Raw genomic sequence first — 23,183 nt, 5'->3', positions numbered from 1 at the left:
CAAAGTAAGTTCATCACTCTTTTGTCTAGTAAGGAATCAAGGCTGCAGTATTCAAAGCTTTCTGTGGGAAGCACATCTTGAATTCCAAATGTGTTTGAAAATCGTGCCTGTAGTTTTCATGTTACACATGTTAATGAATGATAAACAGAGGAAGCTTTATATGTAAACTAAACAGCATGGCCTGCTGAACACCACCGATTTTGTTTCCTCCATACGTCCAGATATTTTTAATAAGGCTTTTCTGAAATCTTTTTCTGGCAACCACCCTAGGTCCTAGCAGAGGGACTACACAAGAGTGAGAGTTATGGCACTGTACAGACTTTTCTGTTAGAGAACCTTGTTGCATGAATGCTGAACATTTATTTGCTGTGGCTGGGGATAATAGCTGGCAAGGGAGACAATTCCAAGGGAAGATGGGCTCAAATGCTGAAATTTTGCTTAAATTAAAGTCTGTATTTTCAAACTCAGATGGACTATGAGTGATTAGGAGAAAGCCTTCTGTTTCAGTGCAGTAAAAACATCATCCTTTTGACATGATGACTTCTGCTGCTCGTTGTCTTCAGACTCAAAGCTTTGTGGTTTTGGGATCTGTGGATTGAATGAGGTACTTTTCCGCAAATCTGGGGATTTCATAAAAACTCATCTTTAGCAAGTAAAGCATTGCTACTTTTTTATGGTAACAATGGAAGAGTTTGCCCATGATTTATTATTGTTTCCTGTGTGCCGTTTATCCTTAAATTGGTATAAGGAATTTAGTGATAAAAATTCATTTGTTTCCCGTCACTGTGTGGGCTGTTCCAGGAAAAGATCTAGCAGCTTTGTCTCTGCTATCTCTTACTGAGTATTAAGTTGATAAAAGATACTGAACCATGTGTGAACCAGGAGAGGGTTTTACTAGGAACTTAAGGTTATGTTTTATTGCTTATATTCTCTTATGATGTGTATGTTGTTATATTAATGTGTGGTTTCACTCGTGCCAGATTGTAGATATCGGAGTTTGGAAGGTTTTGTCAATTTTTTTTCTTTTGATTTCTCTCTGTCTCCACATATGTATGCACACACACAGAGGTTAAATTAACATTTGATTAGAGACTCCACTTTTCTTAGTTACTATTTGCAGCCTTATTATGTAATTTTGGTGTGTGCTGAAATGTTATTAATACCTGAGGAAATAAAAGAGAATTCCCCTTCAAGTCCCCAAGTGAAATCAGTGAGTGCTTGTGCTCCTGACCACCAGGCTCAGCTATTTCCTGCATGCGGCAGTAGTGAATCTGCAGAAATTCCCAGGGCAGAAGTGAAGCCAAGAGCCTGCTCCACCTATGATAAGCCCTGCCCCTGAAAAAAAGAGTGAGTATCTATCTAAAAGAACAGGATGTTTGGAATGCAATGGTATATATTTATAGTCCATTACACTTTTTCACCAATGTTAAAGTTTCATTGGGACTGTGTGAAGGGGGAGTAAGAGAGACAATTGAGGGGTGAAAACGTTGGAGGCATGAGATCAAGCCCAAAGGCCAGGCACTCCTAAGCTGTGTTTCTGGGAGTGCCATGTTTTGCCCAAGTTCTCCCTACATTCCTTCAACACAGTGCCCAGGATATCCAGGCTTTTGTCATGGGAACTGCAAGTCCATGATGAGATTCTGGCAGCTTGTTTTACTGCCAGCCATCAGACATGACTTGTGCAAATGGAATTGCTGCTCCTTTTGAGGGATAGCGTCACTGAGTGAGCTGATACTGCCGCGAGCAGAGACCTTCCATGCTAAACCCTGTAACAGCCGCACTGGCAGTGAACAAAACAGCACTTACTCAACAGTCTGATTACTGAAAGTGCTGAAAAGGAAGCAAATACCTCCCGTGTCTGTGTTCTAAGGCAGGATATAGCTTGTGTTCTCCAAGTTGCAGGATGGAAACTAGTGGTTTGTCATGACTCATCACCCTGTGTAATGAGCACAGAAGTCAAAAGGGCATCTTTTATGATCTCGGCCGGGACCCGTTAATCTTTGTCCGTAGCAAAGGATGCCCCTGCACGAGGGACATGCTCAGGGGGATTCAGGTGTACAGAGGCTGAGCTTCAGTCCATTACTGCTTTGAGTCACTCCAGTCCAGAGGAATGCTCCAGCTCCTGGGCTGATAAGGTTACTCTAAAAAAATTAAGAATCTTTCTTGTTTTAGACAAATTCCGTCCTCTTCCTTGAGAAGTTGTGCACACAAGACCCAGAGGCCAAGGAAGCAAAGCTTTTGCTGGAATGAGGGAGAGTTCAGTCTGTCTGTCAATTCCTGTCTCCTGTATGTTCCCTGTTCCAGCTACTCTTGCTCCCAGGGAAAACCTCACTCTCTTCTGAAACCACCTCCTTTTCCCCACAAAGGCCTTGGCATTCCGCTGCCATTCTACTTGAGCTGACGGGACAAATACAGGAGCTGGGAAGTAATCGCTTCCGCTGCTCAGAAGCTGTGCCCAGTGTTGTGCAAACATGTGTGGAAGTCTGCAATGAGGCAAAGCTTGGGGAACAGATACGTAAAATGCAAAATATCTGCTAGACATCAGAATTGCTATAGGAGGAAGTGCTAGCAAGGAAAGGAGAAAGGCTTAGGTCAGCTTGTGGGGTTTTTCAGACTTCAGTGTTTAAATATAGATGGTTATGTAGCCTTAGTCAGATCAGCAAGCGCTGGAATTTCCTGAATCCCTCTGGAATCACAAAGTAGCAGCACAGCTTTTAAGTTGATTTGCCTTTTAATATATGTATTTATAAAAACGGTTGCATGTTGCTGCATATTAATTTTTTATATATATTTTAGCTCTGCTTGAAAAGAGTCGATTCTGTATTGAAGCTTCCACTTAAAAATTGTTGTCGCTTAAATGAAATGTTTAATTTGCTCCAACTCAATATGAAAATGTATTGAAAATATTAGTATAAGGTATCAAGTAATATTAGAACAGGATGCATTGATGTTACCTGTAGTGTTAACATAAAATACTAGAAAATATTAACAAATATACATACCACAAATAAAATTTATCTACCTGGTATGAAGAGAAGAGATAGTAAGGACACCTAGATAATTGTTAGGCACCAGCACCTTGGCTATACCTGTCCTATAAGGCTGCATTTATTGCTTATTTGCATTTGCCTCCCATCAGCTCGGCTGGGATCATTTTCTGACTATGCAAGTAAGACCTGAAGTGGCAGGAGGAAACACATGGTAAGTTTTAACTAGTTCATGCCAGGAACTTTTGGTTAAATTAGAAGCGGTCAGTGGCCTTAACACACATCACACCTTCATCTCTGACTCATAAATACAAGTGAGATCTGTTTGACATAAAAGCTGTAACATGTAAGTTTGATGATCCAGTGGATCTCAAGCTGATGGACAGGTTGAATCTTGCTGCTCACCAAAACGTGGTGGTACAGCAGCAGGAAGGAACAGTGGATGTGTTCAGCCAGCTCATGGATCCAGATCTGAGTCCAGAGCTGCTTTGGTGAGGGGGCTGCTGGGGGTCAAACAACAAACACAACTACAAACACTCACAGGACTGAGCCCCACAGGACTTATGGCATTTTTGAGTCCTCCATCTCTCTCACCCATGTGTGTCTAGTCTGATGAGTGTTGCTAGAATCTGCACATTAGATTTATATGGCCAGCCATAAACAATGTGAAGCAAATCACTAAGACTAAATATCTTTTTGACTGTAGAAAGAAATTAATGATAAATAAATCAATGGGAATTGACACATTAACATTAATGTTTAGCCATATAAGCATTTCTCTGGACCCTGGAAAAACCTCACAGAATAAATAAGCATGCAAAATCCTTTTGTAAACCAAAAAAATTTGGTCTATTAGGGTGTTGGATAGAACATGGTGCTCGTAATTCCAAGGTCACAGCTTCAATCCCCATATTGGCCTTTCACATAAGAGTTGGACTTGATGATCCTTATGGCACCCTTCCAACTCAGACTAATCTGTGAACTGACATGAGAGAAAAAAATTGACCAAATATTTTCTGATATATTGAAATAAAAAATGTGTTCTTTTCTTTTGAAATATGACTTCTAAACTCCTCTTGATGTATATGTATATATTTATGTATGTGTCTCTGCCTGCATCTTCCTGTCTGTGAGTGGAAACTGCAGCACAACAAACAGAAGTCACTCAGGTGATGCAGTCTCTCTATTTTTAGCTGCTCCCTTCTGAAAGCCGTGAACTCCCAGTCTTTACCCCGAGGCTCACAGTGACCTGAAATGTTGATGACACAGGAGGTAGTTCAGGTATCAGCCCGTGCTTGCTTGCACCTTCCTTACACCCAGTCAAATCCCTTTAGCTAAAATCACTTCCAAACCCTCTTCATTCCCTGATCTGATGTTCCTATCATACACCTAGCGTCATCCCAAGATCTCTCTCCTATGTGCTGATGGTCAGCCTGGAATGTTTTACTTCTACAGGAGCTTTGTGATTTTTTCCTATGTCAATCACTTTGGCTACTTCCTGCAGGGAATTTCATCTGGTAGTTTGTTGCCTAATGAGTGAATCCCTAAGGTCCTTCTGCAGTTCTTTATGGATGAGCCTTGTTTTCACATCATCATTTACCATCACCAGAGTACTTCAGCTCCTGGCAAATGACCTTCCCAGATCCCGTGTGGGACGGCCAAACCAAACAGGACTTCACACAAGGTGGTGGAAGAATCCATGGGTGATGTTCCTTTATCAATGAAAGCTGATCTTCTCATTGTGCCCTTCATCTCTATGTATTCACCTGTTACTTATCCATTTCCAAGACATGTTCTTAGCCTCGTTATTTCCAGTGTTTAGTGAGGGCTGTGAAGGGGCTTCAGAAAGGCACTGTGACTCTACCTGTGAGACCTGCCACATCCACAGACTTGTTTTCACCTGCAAACAACTGCAACAAGTGCCTGAGAGATTAATTCCTTCAGAGCTGCACAGATGCTTCCTCGTTATGTGTTTATTCATGTATTTGCTAATTGTATCCATTCTGTTTCTGCTTTAAGTATGGCCATTTAGGGTAACTAATTTCATCTTGTTTATTCTCATCCTTACAACACTCAAACACTTTCATTAACCTTGAACTCCTTGATCTATCACAGACAGAAGTTTAGAGAGAGCAACAGCATAGAAAATGAGAAGAATCAGCAACCATCTCAGGAAAAGAAAAATAATTGACTGCAGTAATGTAGCAGAGGGGCATTCTCAGCATCAGTGTTTTCTCTCATTTCATACAGTTGCAAAAATCCAAGGTTTATTCTTCCTTGACTTTTCTTTGACTGGTGACTCAACATTGTCCCTGGCCCTGCAATTAGATTAAATATAAAGAGAATTCAGGAATTATTTAAAGAAACAATTGTTATTAATACAAGCTAAAGGAGAGCAATAAGTGCTCATTAATTACTTATTTTTACTGTACCAACCAATTGACATTTGTGCAAAGAAAAAATCCTTAACAAACAAACCAAAACAGAAAGAACTGCATGAACTGCTCCAACAGGAAGAACTTCCATCTGCCTGTGTGCAAAGGAGGGATTTGACTATCTCTGTCTACAGCATTGAAAGCTCGTGGAAACGCCAGCTGCATGTCTGAATTATACCCAGAAAGAGGAAGTGAGTCTTTAAGACCTTACCTTCTGGAAGTGTCAAACACACAAAGCGTGCTGTGTCTCAGCAGAGGTTTAGGGGTATCATAGCCATGGCCTTTTGGGTGGTTTAACACACCAGGAAGGTATCAAAGGAAACTATTTCACTGCTCAGGCATGTAGAAATATTGCTTTAGAGAGAACTGGTGGAAAGTACTACTAATGCCTGAAGAGAGTGAACATTTGCATGCCAGGAATTTAAGTAAAAGAGGTTCTAAAAGAGCTTTTAAGTGCAGGTGTTCTAGGAAATGAAAGAGCTTACCTGGCCAGCAGAGCCTTTACAGTGAGCCGGACCCAGGGCGCCGTGGGTTCCACGCACACTTCCCTGCCATCGTTCAGCGTAGCTCTGCTCAGAAAGCAGCACACAAGTTAAGGCCAGGTGTGTCCCTCACACTTCTCCTAATGACTGGAAATTTCTCTTAGCCAGTATGAAGGACCTGTTTAGTCTTATGTGTTTGGGGGTTTTTATGAATTACACAGTACACATGCTTATGCTGTAATCTTATCACGATCCTGATGAACTTTCTATTTGGTTTCAGTTCTCTATCTGGCCATACTTAAGCAGACCTTTCAGGAAATTAATTATCTGGAGAAGTGTTGTTTTTTTGTTTTTGTTTTTAACCAAACCTGTCTTAAATTACCAATTCCCAGTGAGGTGGAACAGGATGCCATGCAGTGCTGCACAGAGGGTATGATTGTACAACCATTATTTGCTTAAGAAACCATAGCAAAAGCCTGACAGAGCCCTTCCGTTTACTGACTGCACTGGTCTGGTTCCTGTGATTAGTTCCAGGAGTGGTTTTAAATCCAACTTACTGTACCTTTTATTTTGTACCCAGATTGAGTATAATCCAAATTCTCCACTCCTCAAACAGGGAAATACTCCATGTGCAATTCTGACACAGGAAATAACTTGGGCCTTTCAGACTTTGCCACATGCAGGCTAAGTCAGAGGGCATTGTTTTAATTCATGCCAAGAGGATCAAGTTTGTAGCTTTGATTGATTCTTCAATGTCTAAGTCGTGCCCTGTGTTTTGGGACTCTGATTCTCCCCTCTGATGTTGTTCATATGTAAAATAACAGCAGAAAGAAATTTAAAATACCGTCTGGAAGCTGCTTCTAACACTGTCTGGGAATTAGTTTATTCCTTGGGATATGAGGCCTTGTTCTTGATACCTGGTGTCTCTGAGCCTTTGCTAGGGACACATCCTGCCACTCAAAGCACATAAGTAAATAGGATGAGAAATGCCGAGTCAGTCCCCTCCTGTAGGAAGCAAGATGCTATTTAGGAAGGGTGCTCACATGATTTCCACATTTTTGCAGTGAGGTCCTCTTCTGCTTAATCTCACATCCTGAATGGTCTTGGGGGGGATGAACTTGGAATGAGTGCTTATGCACTGGCATTGGGAGCCTCTTTCATCTGTCTTCTCCAGGGCCTTGCCTGTGGAACAAAACTCTGTTGTGTCTAGGTACATGAGCAGTCTATTTGTTCCCCTGAAGCAACCTGCAGTCTCATTCTTGTCCCTCAGACACTCTGTTTTGCTGGATGCTGAGACAAAATTAACAGCTGGATGCTGAGATAAAATTAACAGCATCTGCACAACACAGCAGCTGCATTTTCAGAGCTGTTGGTGTGCAGGTGCATTTGAATTAAAACTTGGATTGCTAAGTTTCTGCCATGATCATCTGCTCATATTTCTTATTCTTTCTTGCAAACAGGATAATTCTTGCTCTATCATCAATCTGCCTACACAGAATAAAATTGCAAAAAGGATGAAATTGTAATTTGTAGAAGAAGAGCTATATGGACATATTTAGAAGGAAAGATCTTGTTTTAATTCAAACACTTATTAAAACCTAGACACAAACATATATTGTGGCATAGGAATAAATTCATTAGCAGACAGAAGCACGTTTTACTCCTGGAAACATCCACAGCATCCTCACAGGTACAAATGATCCTTTTTCCTTCTGAATGACAGTTTACTGAGGATGCACTTCTCTTGCAAAAAGTCATCATGGCCCTAGTGTAAGCCCACTTGCATTTGCATGTGTATACTCATTAATTGCTTACATGAGTTTTAAGAAATCATTTTCTTACCTTCTGACCCTGCCATTGAGACCAAGAAGAGAACCAAAGCAACAGCAACAGATTTGCCATCCATTGCTGTGCACTTTTTCTTCTTGACAGAGGTCCCACTCTGGAGCTGTTTCCCATCAGGTTTTATACCTGAAAGGTGCGCTCCCAGCAGCCTGAGCACTGAGAGGTGGGTTCTGCACACGCAGGTTTCCTAACACATGAGAGTGTTGCATAAGAAATCCAAACCTCTGTGCAGTCCATTCAGTGGCACTTCAAAATTCCCTAGATTCTGCTGCTGTATATTTTCAATTATTCTTTAAATTGTTATTGTTATTGTTATCCTTAATTTTCTGTTAGCACTTCTTCATGGGATATTGGCTTTATCCAACAATCCTAAGCTTGCACTTGGAAATCAATACATTGCCAGACATCCCTCTGAGCCAAAATAAGGGGACTTTTCCCCTCCTCTGTAAATATAGAATTTCTGGTCAGCTCTCTGCATGCATCATGCTTAAGTGCCTTGTGCAAAAACATTTACCCAGCATAATTACAAGAACTTTTCATCCCAATCTTACAGAATATATATTTTGATATGAATCCGATTAAGTTATTTAGTCAGTGTTTCATGAGGACAAGACACAACTAGTTTCTCTTGTTCTCTGAAAGGATTTAGTCTCTTTCAGTTTAGCTAAAGGGATTTAGATGCTTTATTCTGTACTGAAAAGTCTCTCTAGTCATTAAGCAGGAAATGAGCTTAAAATGACTGAATCATTGTCACCAAAGTCACTTAAGCTCTTCTCAAACTTTCATCTCCTCAGAATATGAAAGGAGAAAGTATCTGGCCGTTAGGGCTGTAATGATACCTGGTTAAAATAAGCACTTAGGAAGTTGCTTGTTTTTCTTTCTAACCTCATGCATTTTGAATAATCACAGGTGTCTAAGACAGCAGATAAACACGTCATAAGACAAGGAAGAGCAGCCCAGTGAAGATGGACACCAAGTCAGAAGAGCCACAGTGCTTCTTAGCAGTCCCCAAGAGCACTGACATGCAGTTTTGTAAGCATGAGGGTGATTATTGTGCTTCTAAGGATGTGTGACTGCACACAGAGATGTGATATGTTGTCATTTCTACCCTTGGAATCACTGATGAGCCTACGGAGGAAGGTGCAGATGCCCTGCCCGGAGTCCTACAAGTGCAGCCATTGCTGACATTTTGGACAGAAGTGATGAGAAAAGTGCTTTCCAGGCTGTGGTTCAGCTCCCAGTAACTTGGCTGGGATTTTACTGGTGGCAAAGGGTAGGTGTTTCTGTATTACACTAAAACTGATGCCAGTCCTTTAGGATACACTCACGCTTTTATGGCTGTGCAGATCGAGTGGTCCTTCCCAACCTCTCCCCATTCTTGGCTGATACTTGCGACATCCTTATCTCTGAAAGAAGGTAGTTTATAAAAATCCCTCGGGATTATTGACAGGAAGGCTTAGACTTGTAAGACAAGTCTGAACAAAACCTGTCTCCTTGAGAAACTTTGACTCCTTCCCATTCTGAGGCTGTGCAATGCAGTGCAGTGGGATGGGGCAAATACGGGGACAGGGAGGAAAGCGTGGTCAGAATAGCTGTCCTCTTGCACAAGAAATTGCTCAAACACTGCCAAAAACTCCCTTTATGTCTTGCACCATGAGCAAACATGAGCTGATTGTGCAGAATGTGGAGTGGCTCCTTGTTGGAAAAGACCAAACCTAAACAAATATCAAAATATTTGCTCAACTTTCTCATTTCTCAAGTGTTCACTGCTCGAGTTTCAACATTCCTCTGTAAATTGCTGTGCTACAGGTAGGTGTGAGGCCATATAATTGGAGATCTGTTTCTTAGGATTTCCCCTCGTGTAGTCCTCCTTCCTGACTGGAATTAGGGAGGACTTCCCTCATGTTTATCAGGTTTCCCTGTTTATTTGAGTTAATGAAAACCCTTGTTTATTGCCATGTTCTCAGCTGCCGTGCTGTCAGAGCACCACACTGCTATGGCCTTGCAATTTCTGTGACTAACCAGTATTAGTTCATTATTATCTGAAAATTTTAGCATCCGGACTTCTGAAAACAATGAGTCTGACAAGAAAAAGAGAAGAAAGTAGATAAACTTCATAATTCCTCTGATTATGAATCATGGACACTTCACAGAGGCAACAATGTGCTGTTTTATTTGCTGCCCCCCACAGCTCAGAACCCCCCTTGCCCTTCTGGGAACCCATTAGGTGAAACAAACTGAAAGAAAACGCTTCCTCTTTTTTTCAGTTATCTGTTCCCACAAGAAAATTAATAACAAACAATATTGAAGTAGAAACATTTAAATAAGCATTTATTAGGTAATATAAATAGGTAATATAAATTTATTAGATAATAACATAAATACAAACATCTTCAATAAATAAATTAATAAATGAATAAAAATTATTCTATAAATAAATAAAGTGCTTTTTCCTAGTCAAAAGATGGCATTAAAATGTATTTTTATATCATCACAACACTCATTCACAATAAATAATATCTTGAAAACGATGACACAAAACCTGATGTGCCAGAATTTTGATATGTTGATTCTGGAAGCCCCCCTCTTCAGCCAGTAGCCCACTGTGAGTGGCAGGAACCAGGTGCAGTTGAAGTTACCTGCCCATGCTTTGCTGGGGAGAAGTTGTTGCGCGTCTTTTCCTAAACTGTTAGCACTGTTCCAGCCGTGTTTAGCAAAAATTATTCCAGAATCATCTCCATATTCCTTCACAAGCCATCTTCTCTGCCTTCTTGTTGAGAAGCAAGTGGTTTCTTTCCTACATAATGACACTTGTTTAAAAGAGTAGAAGTATTGTTGTAAACTATCTGCAAACCAGGGAATACATTTTCTGAATGCTGTGACATTGTGAATGTCGGAGGCTGGAGGTGGTGAGCTGTCAGAAGCTGGTGAGTGTTTTCCCCATTTTTGCCTCCCTGGAGGAGTTAGGGCATTTTTCTTCTTTGTTTTAGGACACTGTCTCAGGTTTGGTGTTGGCCCTAGAAAGAAAGAAGACGGAAAAGGAAGCTGTTATAAATCAGCCATACAACAGGTAAGACTTGCTGAAAATCCAGCTGAAATCCACCAGTTTGTGCTTCTGTGCCCAGATCCTGAAAAGCTGTGACAGAATCCAAGGGGCACTGGTAAATCATAACATTTCCAAAAGGATTCAATAGCAGTGAATTTCCAGGGTTTGATGCTTCACTTGACATCCGGAGCCTGATTCCCCCACACTTATCTCTATGCCATTAATTTGAAAAACTGATTGCTGCTTTCTACCACTGCAAGCATGAGAAAACCAATCAGGTAATGCTCGGATTTTTTGAGCAGCTGTGCTGCAGGTTTTCAAAATGCTTGTGCCCTAGGGCAGAGGAAAGTAACCTTCCTAGAGATGTGTGGCACAGTAAGGCTTCAATAGCTAATGCTGTAATTAAGGCTCAAAGCAATCACAATGTTTGTCACAATTAGGGAACACAAAAGGTAATAACTGCCTGAGGACACAGAATTCTGGAGCACTTCACACCGTCTGTGTTAGGTAGCTCAATTAAAATACCGGTTCCCAGTAAGCTGTGCTTATTGAGGAGAAATGACTCACTTGTCCAGAATTGCCTCGATGATCCGCTTCACCCAGGGAGCAGTGGGCTCCAGGCACACTTCTCTGCCATTCTTCAGGGTAGCTCTGCAAAGGGAAGAAAGGAAGGAAAGGGACTATTTAGTGAAATCCAAAGCAAGTCACCTTTCTCTCATAACATCATTCTAGGGATACACTGACATGTTCCACTTCAAGCTGTATAAACTCAGGCTGTAGCCTAACATAAAAGGATCGTTTTCACTGGTTTAGTATCTTTTCATATCTGTTTGTTTGATGGATTAAACCATCTGCAGGACTCTCAATCTTTTCCAAACTGCTTTTTTCCCCTAATTGGCTTTGTATTTGTGTCGGTCTTTCACTGAAGAGGTAAATATTTCCATCTTGATTCAGAAATTGTGCTGCCCAGTCCATAGGAATCCGGTTAGTTACAGTAAAAGTTCTGGAATGATTTGTATGCTAATGGTAGTTTTTTTCATTTACTTGAGTAGAAGTGTGATCATTTTTTGGACCTACCTAGCCCTTAAAAATTATGTTTTGATCTTTTGCTCAGCATGGCTCCATGCATTTTCACAAGCCACTGGAATTCAGAGCTTTAGAAAGTTTTGCTGCCTGATGATTGAGAATTTAGGTCAAAATATTGCATGCGTTTACAAAGTAGAGATTGGCAGAACAACACACAGTTCACAACATGCGGCACATTGTCTGCAGGAGCAGGGAACGTTGCTGTTCTGCTTTCTGAGCAGCTGCTTCTGCCGGCTGCTCACACCGCTCACAGAACACAGACACCCTCTCGAGAAAAAAATCTGCTTCCTTCTTGTTAAGTAATCAGGGAAGTTTTGCAAAACACTTACATGACTTCAACATTCTTGCAGTGAGGTCCGCTGGGGGTGAGGGTCACATTTTGGATGAACCTGGGAAGGATGAACTCGGAATGGGTGTCTATGCACTCGCACCGGAGCTCAATGGCTGAGCGTGGCACTACCTCACCTGGAAAACAAAAAAAGGTGGAATGTTTCACTATTTTCACAGGAAGCACAACATGGGGTTTTCTGCTGACAGCATGAGGAGAGTCCTTTGCTGCACTGGTAAGACAGCACAGTGTCTCCCCATCAGCATTTGCTGACCATTAGTCAGGAGAGCTTTAGGAAGGGTTTCTTTACCTTGTGTTCCAAGTGCTGAGACCAGGAGCAGGATCAGGACAGCAGCCACAGTCTTGCCAGTCATGATGCAAGAGCGTGCCTTCCTCGTGTGGCCTGGGCCTGGTTCTGTGGTGGAGGGAGCTCTGGCAGATCCCGGGATGGCAAGTGCCTATGCCCTGGAACCGGCTGTATTTATATCCTGCCTGGGCCACCCGGGGCACTCCGGCATCACGGGTGGGTCACAGCCTGGAAACTCCGAACGTGCGAGATGCTGCTGCGCACTGAGTCACAGGTGAGTGGGTAAGCCCCTTTCCCTCCATGACCACAAAGCTGCTTCTCAGTAGTAGAAAGCACTTTATGAAGTAAAGACATGTAGAGTTGCCCTGTACTGAGCTGTGTGGAGTCTGCAGAGAGTTCACAGTTTCTTGGGATCATTTTAATCTGTACTTGTGTCCTCCTTGCAACTTTCCACCACAGGCTGAAGGCATTTGTTCTGTGATTTTCCACCTCTTTGTCTTTGCACTTAATTTTTTTTTTTTTTCCATTTTAAGACATGATAGAAGTAAGAGTCAATAATTCCAGAAATTACAGGTACTAGCTCTCCTTGTGCTTATATTTATATACATTGAAAAAAACTTTTATGCTGAAATAACTTTAGCAGAAATACTTAGACTATTCTTTTGATGAATTCAAATCTAGCTTCATTGAAACAAGCAATAGTACCACTGACACTCTGTAGTACTATTGAGAACACACAGAATACGTAAATATGATATGAGTTGCTTTACCTAACCTAAGGTGGGTTTTGTTTTTTGAGGATGACTGCTTCTGCTGAAGCAGAAACTTCTTAGTTATTTGCTGCTTTGATTTTGGGAAAAGGAAAATTCTAAAAGCTGCTGCCGGATTCTGTTTCTGAAATAAAATAAGACACTTTTGAAAATTCTAATTTGACCTTGTAAAGAGAAGATTTAGTCTGATTATGATGAAAATGAAGCAAACTGAAGATGGAATCATGAAGAAGGCTTATTCAAACAAAGTCAGAGGTGTTTAATCATTTCTTTTAACAGTAGACATGAATACTATAATACAAGTTGGCCTTATTTAGTTTAAACATGAAGGACTCCCACTACTGTTCCTCTGCCAGGTAATGGGGAAGTCAAAGGAACAAAGCATAGGGCCAGATACGAATGAATGTAGGTTATTTTTCTCTGACTGGCCATGAAGGTCTCAGAGGTTTACGATTTTCCACTTGCTATTACCGTATCTATTGCTGTCTATAAATGCCTTAGAGTATAAGATCTGAACAATAGCTATTCCAGAAGCTATGGCATCAAGCACGTGGTTTTCCTGCCACTTTACAGCTTGCAGCAAATACAGCTGGATTAGCTCACAGATAAACAGATAGACCCCTAGTCACAGCCCTTGCTTGTCAGAGCTGAGGTCTGCCTAGGGATTGTCCTCAACCATGGCAATCAGCAGGTGACTAGGAATGGGTAAGAAAACATTAAGTGTCTTTGAGACTTATCCCTAGTAGTCTGAATCTGGTTTCATTTGCTGCCTCCTGATTCTTCTACAGCAGATATTGAGCCTTCTCCCTGATTACCACTGGCTTCATAATTCTGTAGGCCTTTATCAGGTCTCCAGGTCAATCTCTTTTTATGAAGTGCTGTCCTGTTGCCTGACAGCAGCACAGAATGGGTTGTTTGTTCCTTACTCTGGACTTTTTACTTTCCCCTCACGTACTATTTCCACACACAGCAAGCTGTTTACAGAAATGCAAGCTAGAAGATCGAAATCTAGAAAATCTTCTGGCCTGCATACAAGGAGAAAATTGAAGGATGAATTGCATTGCCTAAGGAATGTGGAATTTTTTTCCAAATAATTCCAAGAAACTGTTATTCCTCTTTAATTTCATTAATGATTTCCAGTATGTCAAAGAAAAAGCTATTCTTTCCGTGCTCTATAGGCAATTAAGCTTTTATCCTTTGTCTCTGTGCAAAACCTTCTGCCTGTTCAGTTTTAAGGAAATGTAATTTCTGCTTTCTTGGTCCAGACAGGTCAGATGTTTGTGGCTCTGTGTTTCCACTCAAACGTAAAGAAAGGGCTTAGGTGTTTTATCAGAGACAACACAATGGTTACAGCATAATAAATCTTGATAGGGACCAGTGGGATCAACTGAGTAGTGTTGTGGAAGCTGTGCTTTGACTTGTCATTTCATAGGGAGCAGAGTGCTCAGGAGTGGCCTGCAAAAAAACTCAGAGTCGACAAAGATAAAATCTCTCCTGTGATTAGAGAGAGAAGCCAGAAGAGATGAACTCTGAATGAAAAAGTCACATGTTTTATTGCAAACTGTGTGACTTGGGCCAGAGAACAGCTGCTGTTCCAACTGATTTAAAAGGACCTTGTTTTGGAGACGTGAGGTGGGTGAATTAAGAGCTGCTGGAATTCTAGTTCACACACACTCTGACTGAAGAGAGCCATTGCTAAGCCTTAACTATGAGTGTCATAAACGATATCTGGTATCCCTCAGCTGTATAAACACTTTTTTTATCATAAGGGTCATGAATACAGTCATTGAGAAGCTTCAGTTTTCTTGGCATGATAGCACCATAACAGCTACGGAGCGATAAGATTTCTGAGCATTGATGCTTATAGGCAGTGTGTGACACACAGGAATGCAGACTGTCCTGCATCCAACTTTTGACACTGATGTGATCCAAGAGTCAATGTCCAAGTCACATGGCAAACTGGAACGTGCAGGAATAGTTCAGATCCATCTGGAGGTGCTACAGTAGGCAAAAGATTCAGTAATTCCACCAGTCAAGGCTTCCACATCATTTATACTCAGAAAGCAAAGGGCAGGAGAGAGGCTGATGTACCCAAGTGAAAGCACTAGTTTCTCAGATAATTTTCTATATGCTCCTGCCTTTCTCTGACTTGAGTGCCCAGGAAATTTACATTTCCTTATGCTCACATGAGCAGTGAGGAATTTCTTTCCCCTAGGGGGCTCCTTGCAGTGCCTTGTCCTCATTGCTCTCCATGATTGTTCACCACTCTCTTTAGTAATCATTCTTCATACCGGGAATTCTAGATCTAAACAAGTAAAAGATGATTTAAAAATTGCTGAGCAGCTGAGTCAGTCCATGTGACCTGATGGGTTTTTTTGAAAGAGTATTAGGTTCAACAGGAAAGAGTAATCCTTTCTCTTTAGATTTTCTTTGGGCAAATTCTTCCTCTTAACTTGTTAGACTTCTGTGACCCCCATATGCAGAAATCTCTTTATATTTTTTATCTGCAACAGGAAAATACCTCAAGTTTTTTGTGTTTTTTTTTCCTGGCAGTTGGGGTCTTTAGTATCATCTGTGTTTTGGTGGTGAGATGGTCTCTACTGTGAATCTTTCCTGAGGCAAGTTGGCTGACTTGAGAGGGCCAGAGAATTAATTATAGTTACAAATACCATAACTCTATGTCTTTCCCCTCTACTATTCCATAATTAAATATCAACAAACTCTCCAAGATTTTAAGTTTTCCAGCTTTCACATTGAATGACTTATACATGAAAAATATAGAATAAAGGGCTGTAGTTAGAAATGTAACCATGAGATTCACTTTTAGCATCTGCCTTCTAAAAAACTTCTGCAAAGTCTGATTAATCTTGTCCAAAAATATTAATTCTCTTTAATTTCGTTAATGTGCAGTTCTGCAAGCCTAACTTGTTTTGCTGAGCCCTCCATCTCAGAAAAGGCTTACTGAAATTTGTGTGGCTGCCCCCTCCCCTCTTCATGAAGCTGCTTGTGTTTGCCCTTTACCCTCCTTTTAAAAAAATGGAAATAGCATTTGTTCATTTTCAGAAGTGCTGGGTATGAAGTGGAAGGTCTTTGCCAAATCAGTCCTGCACTGGGCAGGTGTTACAAAGGTCACTGTGCAACTGGGTTAACAAAGGAGCATTAATTAGTCATAAAATTGCACTTCTGAGAACAAGGATGAGAGGCAGAGCTCTGCTGTACCACAGCACTACTTCCTCACAGCACAGGAGATGATGATCCCTATTCCTGTATTTTCCGTGCAGCCCGTGATTCTTGCTGCAGAGAAGCACGGTTGCAACATCTCTGCTGGTGAATGGTTTTTTCCACCTGCCCTGCTGATGAGATCTCTGGTTCAGAGGCAGGAGAAGCGCTTTGGAGTTCTGTCTCCAGAGCACATGGCCCGTGGATGTCCCTGCTCCAGGAATACACAATTGTATCACACATCTAAACCCATTGCTAGCACTTCCTTCTCTCACTCCTGAGTTTTCTGTTAGCCAGCCTGATTTCCCAGTGCTCATCCTCCTGGCTCTTTTGGGCCCTAGTGCTGTGCATTTAATATTCCATGCTTGCAGCTGGACATCTAGAATTCACTAATGGCAATGCTGAGCTTTGCTTCAGCAGTCCCTGAGCTTCCAGCAGAGTATTTCTGGTTGACTCAGAACTTGTTTCACATTTTTCAGCAGTTTGAAGGACTCCAGAATTACAGTCCTTCCTTTCTGGGCCCTTTGGCAGACTCACAATACAACAAAAGCCATTCAAGTTTGATGGAAAATATCTCTGTATATTCCTGGGTTTTCCCCATGTATGTAGTAACTGCATAGGAAATGAAATCATCTCCAGAAAGAGAAGTAGTATTGGGGGGGAAAAAAAAATTAAAAGGGAGAAATGGTCAGGATGCTGCCTGAAACATTGTCAGGGTGCTCAGGCTACTCAGCATGCAGTAACTTTTTCAAAGAACGAAACAGACCAGTTTAATTGCATTAGTTGCATTTTTAAGAAAAAAGCTAATTGCAGTAGGATTACTCAGGGACTTTCCAGTATTGCAACTGGTATCACCATGTATTGTCTTTCCTATTAGATAAGTACCTTTTTTCATTAATCATCATATGTAACTGAAAACCTATTACAATGCAGGAATAAAAGAGTTACTCACAAAAATATTTTATTCAGTGTGACAAAGCCAAGACTTCCAGGACTGAGCAGAAGGAGTAGTTGAGAATAGGGGAAGGATTGGAGAAGATACTTGGGAGTAGCACTGGCTTGTGCTCCCTCCCTTACTCCCCAGCCTCCTCTTTGCCAGCCTATATCCCCTCAGCTGTCCCAAAACTACAAGTCTGTGTTCTAGGGTTTACCAGCTTGGGGAAGGAGGAAAAAATAATGACAGCTTTTCCAAAGATACAGTGTTTTCAATAATTTAGGCAAAGCAGAATTAACAACCCTGTGCTACATTCCATGGGCATAACAATTCTGATTACCCCCTTAGTGCTGGAAGGGAATGATTTTTGGGGAAATCAAACTGATTCTTCTCGTCACTGGATTTTCCTTTCCTTCATTTCATGTTGTTTCATTCCTATATGAAATGGAAAACCTCAGGGAATAATTTACATTCTATTGATTTGTTGGCAATTCCTGCCATGGAGAACTTCCCGTAAGCCCAATGAATTGTGTATTACTGATCATGAGTTAATCACAGATCAAACAAATGCTTCAGGAATGGCCTGTTTGCCTTGTTCTATTCCTCACAGGTAGGTAACAGCAGAATAATTGTGTGACAGGAGAGTTTGGGAACTTGCAATTTGGATTTTTTCCAACCACTCACAAGTAGCTCTCTAGATTTTTTAAGGCCCAGTGGTACAAAGACAGAATTCATACTGTTTTAAGCGTCTGTAGATTGCCTCTAGAATTACAGCACTTTTGGAAAGCAGCACTGTATGTGTATAAAGTATCTTAGATTTTGTGAACTTGACAGTTAAAATGCCATTATTCAGCAGTGTAAATCTCTGCCTAACTATCTTGGTGTTGATACACTGAATCATATCTCCTCTGCACACTAAGTTCCCAGTGCATTTGCAATTCAACCTGGTGCACTTGGGGAAAAGGACGAAGCTAATCTTAAATCCTTCAAAAGAAAGTGACTGGACAGTTCAAAGTAGTGATTTGTAATCATGTCCTACCCAGATCAATCTTGTTCTTCAGAGGTAGATCTTATCTCTGTATGACTGACTTGTGTCTCTGGGCCTGATATTTACCAAACCACCAGCAACTGAGATCTCAGCTGGCTTGGGCAGTCACAGTTAGAATGCAAGTATGTTTATACCTGTAGCAATTCCTAAGCTGTGTTCTGGACTTCGAGAAGTTCTACTCTCCTTCTGCCATTCCCACCCTACCCTCTCTTCAGGGTTAGAGTTTGGCGTTTGTTATTTCTGGGCCGGGATTCGCTTTGCATTAAAGGCATATTTGTCTCTTAATTTCAGGAAAAGCATTTGTCATTTGGATTCAAGGAAATGTGGAAGTGACTATTGCATGTCACTGTTTCTCCCACTTTCAGTACAGAGCTAATTTTCTCCTACAGAAGTACTGTAATTAGAACCCAGGAAATGACCCATTTTTATTTAGCATAAGCAACTGCATTGCTGTGTGACACAGAACATCAGCGGTCGATACCAAACTCAAACACCTGAATATTTCATGTAGATCACGGATATAAACCTACAGCAGGGAGTTTGATTTTCCCCAGCACCTTTTTCCCGAAGGTCTGACAATACCTGTTTGTTAGGTCCAACCAGCTGAGATATCCAATCCCAGTACAGTTAATCAGGAAATTATCCATTGTGAGCACAGGGCATGGAGCCTAATGCTTAATCACCCACAGAAAACCATATCCCTTCCCCATTCCTCTGAAGTGTAATAACCACCAGAGAGCTTGGAAACTGCTGAGAGTCATTATGAGCTTTGATGCCAGCCACTGTTTTATCATTTTCATTTCTGAAGTGGCATGTGTGACTGCACACCAGCTGGCAGCCTTTCATAAGGGCTATCCCATCAATCACACATATTCTTCAGAGGATAATTCTCCTGCAAAATCCCCATGATTTCGGCAGCTTTAGAGGACAGAAACTCCTTGGCTGTTAAGATGTCCTCCAGAAGGGTTTGTCATAGACTGTCAGAGAGTAAATATGAAATGCAAGACACCTAGGAGCATTTCTTCTTGGTTAGACTTCATGCTTCATCTACTTTTTGGCTTGTATGAGGTTTTAAAGGTTCTCTCCTGAAAAGACTTCCCTCAGGTATTCTAGTTTCACTGTTTTCTACTTGGGGCATTTGGCCAAGCTCTGTTCCACCGAACCCAGACTCCCACAGCACATTGACACGGCACCTCCAACTCTTCCTCTACTGCACAGGAGCTTTATTGTTACTCTTGTGTTGAGTGCACCTTTGGTGCTGATGGCCCACGGAGTGTGATGAGTGACGAACGTCTGCATGAGCATAGCAGGCCTAGGAAGCTCCTTCAGCTGGGACACAAACAGTTTCCAGGCAATAGCATCTTAAACAACAATTACCAGGTCTGTAGCAGGGGAGGCGCAAAGTTATTAGTCCCTAAGGATTTGGGTTGCACTTTAGTGAGAGCGATGTAACAGTGGTTTTGATCAAAGAACAGTTACTAAACTAAAATTTGAAAAGAATTTCCTTCCAGCTGATGTTGCAAGATGAGCAGGATGTTCACTTTTTGACTTGAACGTCACTGTTCACCTTTCACACAAGTTCCTGAAGTACATTTTAGAGATATGGGAAAGGGAATAGCTACAGAGCATGCTTGAACTTGCAGCCTTTCTTGTTATAAACTTAAAAAATAATAAATAAATAATAATAAATAAATAATAAATAATAAAGCTTTGGTTTTATGGTATAGAATTGGACAGGAAGCAGAAAATGAGTTCTGGGGCGTGTTTGTGCAACCTCGTTGAAATTTTTTGTCTTTTATGTCCACTTTCAAGATAGGCTCCGTTTAACGACCTTCAAAGCCCTGAAATATGTACTCAGAATTAAAAAGCTGCTGTATTCTTTGTTGCTGTGGTGTAAACAATCTTTCCATGATGGACAGTGAGATCCTGTCCAAAGATTTCTATCACAATAGATTTGTTCATCACGTACTTTTGGGACTGGGTATTTTGTGATCCCTGTTTAAAAAGTTGTGTGTCATGGACTGAACTCATCCAGAGCACTCTGAAAGCAATGCCTGTAATTCTGTATAAGCCACTGCATGTCCCATCCTTTTCACAGCCCATTCCAAAAGGAAATGCCAAACATCACGGTAATCATTTACCAAAAGAAATTCCAAATGAAAAGCATGTGTCTGGAGCAGAAGGCATAAGACCAAAGCAATTTGGTTTTTAAACACATTTTTTGAGTACTTATGTGATTTTTTTTAACAGTAAGAGGCATAAGCCAAGTGGCAGAAGTTCAGACAACTAATTGCCTCCCTTCTGAAGATACTGAAAATCACATTTTATTATTTAAGCAGAACATTAAGAGAAGTTATGTTACACCATTGTGAGTTCCTCCAAGTCCTCCTTTATTTGCCTGTCTTTGTTTCTTCTCTGAATCAAAGGCAGTTCCCAATCTACAGCTATTGTGCTGCTTTACTACGTTTTCGACAGATTAACCCAGAAAAGAATAGTGATTCTCCTTAATATGCAGTCAAAGTGGATTTTCAGTGGGGGACTTTTGGGACTGACTTTGAAACCTGGGAATAGGATGGGCTGAGATTTCTGAGGTGCTTGTCGTTGCAGACAGGTTTCTTTCATTTCAGTGCTGGTCATTTTGCTTTTAGGGTGATTCTTCTTTTTTTGAGGGGATCCATTTTATAATCTGGCTCTAGGACACTGGTGGTGAAATAACTGAGGACATGGTGCAAAAGCTGCACAGCAAAGGTGGGAAGAAGAGGCCAGGATGGAAAAGAAATGAAAGCATCTGAGCAGCTTCCCCAAAACTGTGTGTCTCAATTAGTGCAACAGCACAGCATGGAAAATTATTTGCTGTGATCCATTGCATGAAGCATCAGAGACACTGTATGAGCTGGCAGAAAATGTGAGAAGGATTAGTGACAATGGCTCTACAGCCTTTAGAAACCAAGGCACCATGAATTTAAATTATACAACACAGTGAAATTCCAAGGCACAATGCCATTTTTATCACAGAACTAGCCTTGCTAACATGTAGGTCACTTCAATTTCTGACAAGTTCAGTCAGGTTTGCTCCTCCTGCTAACAGCAGCGGGTGCACATTAAAGAAGCGCTGGGTATTTCTGATAACATGCTGGAGCCATGAGCCTCAGCAGCAGCCAGTGAGGGCATGAAGCACTCAGTGCTGCTCAGGATGCACTGGGATGATTTCCAGTGCTCATCTTCTATCCCAGCTGGAGCATTGCAGCTAGAGCATGGTGCTGCATGCGACTGTGATGGTACAGAGGGAGGAAAAGCAGGCTGGAGGCACAGGAGCAGTTGCTGCCCAGGGGAATTGCAAAAGGCCATTACAGTGCACTTTTGCTGGTTTTCAGGGCCCCATCCTCAATCCTATGAACCAGCCATCAGCCATTTCAAAGTGACTCATTGCTGGGACATCCAAAGGCCATGTTCATGTCATTCCTGTTCTTGGAGGCAGGAACTTGGTAATGAGTTCCAGCAAGACAATCAAATCCTCCCCGCGTCATGTTGCAATCTCCTGGTATTGCGGTGACACCTCTGCGCTGACGGCACACACACAAGGACAGTGTGGTTTCCAAAAAGCCATGGTGGTCCTTCTCTGAGGAGAGCAGGGCATCATCCCGCCCAGAGGCAGGAATTTTCTCCAAGGCTCTACTCAAGGATATGAAACACTTTGGGATGTGCCTGTTTTCTAGCTAGTGTTACCTGGTGTGGAATGTGATGCTAACTTTCCACAGGCAAGTTAACAGCCTGGCCTTTCACATTTAAAGTTGTGCCATTGAATAAGTGGCCTGATTTGCACATTTTTAATTACAGTTGAAGTTGTTGGGTATCTGGAAAAGCAATAATCTAGAGAAGTTCAGTATTTTACTTTCCAAGTGCGCCTGTGAAAACATGGACCCATTAGGAATTTTCAGCTTTAGGCAAGTCTGTTGTGAAAGCAAATTAAAAGGACTACCCAAAACAAATTAAGCAGATAAATTATATTTATTGCATGCATGTGATTTGGAAGATGGATAGATTCAGATAAAAAACACCACATGCCTGAAGTGTTAACCTGGAACTGTGGAGATTTCAGTGCAGCTCTTGGCTTTGGAGCAGAGGTTTGTGACTCTGGAATAGTTGATTAACTAGGATTTGCCAAGTCCTCATCAAAGATGAGGCTGTCACCCTCAAAGGTCCTGCCAGAGCAAGTTAATTACTGCTGAACATCCAAGTTGCATTTCTTTGTGCCTAACTTCTCCTCAACACAACTGCATGGCTGCACAGATTGAAGGTGCCCGTGTCCCAGGAGATGAGCTTGAGTTACTGAGGCTTTCAGAATCATTTCTAGAGGTTCAGAAAAAGAAGCACTAAAATATACAGTATGGAGAAAAGGTATCAGCCCTGAGAACTTAATGATTAATATTTTAATATTTATATACATATACATGCATTTTAAAAAATAGAAGTAGAGGATTGCCATGGATTACATGGATTAAATAAGGAATTGGCACAATTCTCAAACACAGGCCTCAGACAATGTAAGTGATTCTGGGTTTTCTTTCTTTGAAAAGTAGGGTTTGGGAATTACCAAGCACACGTACAAGTATGAATTTAGAACATCTTTGAAAAAAATATCTACCTTATTCTGTATGTTTAGTGTGAAACAATACAAACTATGGGTACATAATCT

The 23,183-nt window shown here is 41.3% G+C and overlaps 2 protein-coding genes and 1 pseudogene across 3 annotated transcripts in view; 1 reads left to right on the top strand and 2 right to left on the bottom strand.

Moving 5' to 3' along the window:
* Nucleotides 1-55: 55 nt before the first annotated feature.
* The window catches only part of RASSF6 (Ras association domain family member 6), a 48,228-nt gene continuing 25,100 nt past the window's right edge, over nt 56-23,183 (top strand). Inside the window, exons 1-5 of one of the 2 annotated variants that reach the window (XM_033061000.2) lie at nt 56-1,347; nt 3,140-3,201; nt 8,659-8,781; nt 8,877-9,022; nt 10,740-10,819. In XM_033061000.2, the coding sequence (XP_032916891.1) occupies nt 8,715-8,781; nt 8,877-9,022; nt 10,740-10,819 (293 nt within the window). In that variant the 5' untranslated portion in view covers nt 56-1,347; nt 3,140-3,201; nt 8,659-8,714. Of the gene's footprint in view, nt 1,348-3,139; nt 3,202-7,177; nt 7,595-8,658; nt 8,782-8,876; nt 9,023-10,739; nt 10,820-23,183 lie in introns of those variants that run through there. The other variant, XM_033060999.2, reaches the window with a different exon arrangement.
* LOC116996376 lies at nt 5,212-7,810 on the bottom strand (annotated as a pseudogene).
* Nucleotides 11,225-12,583, bottom strand: LOC116996923 (interleukin-8-like). Its single transcript, XM_033061002.1, has 3 exons — nt 12,520-12,583; nt 12,211-12,346; nt 11,225-11,446 (listed from the first exon to the last, which is right to left on the bottom strand). The coding sequence occupies exons 1-3, from the start codon at nt 12,581-12,583 to the stop codon at nt 11,359-11,361; spliced, it is 288 nt and encodes a 95-aa protein (XP_032916893.1). The 3' UTR covers nt 11,225-11,358.

Source organism: Catharus ustulatus, chromosome 5, assembly GCF_009819885.2.
Source record: "Catharus ustulatus isolate bCatUst1 chromosome 5, bCatUst1.pri.v2, whole genome shotgun sequence".
Lineage (NCBI taxonomy): Eukaryota > Metazoa > Chordata > Aves > Passeriformes > Turdidae > Catharus > Catharus ustulatus.
Note: the sequence above shows the minus strand (reverse complement) of the source record. Positions and strands in the feature narration are given on the sequence as shown.

Coding starts and splice junctions, on each gene's coding strand:
- LOC116996923 (XM_033061002.1), bottom strand. CDS start 12,583: ATGACTGGCAAGACTGTGGCTGCTGTCCTGATCCTGCTCCTGGTCTCA. Junction 12,347..12,519: donor CTCAGCACTTGGAACACAAG/GTAAAGAAACCC, acceptor TTTGTTTTCCAG/GTGAGGTAGTGCCACGCTCA. Junction 11,447..12,210: donor TGCAAGAATGTTGAAGTCAT/GTAAGTGTTTTG, acceptor TTCCCTTTGCAG/AGCTACCCTGAAGAATGGCA.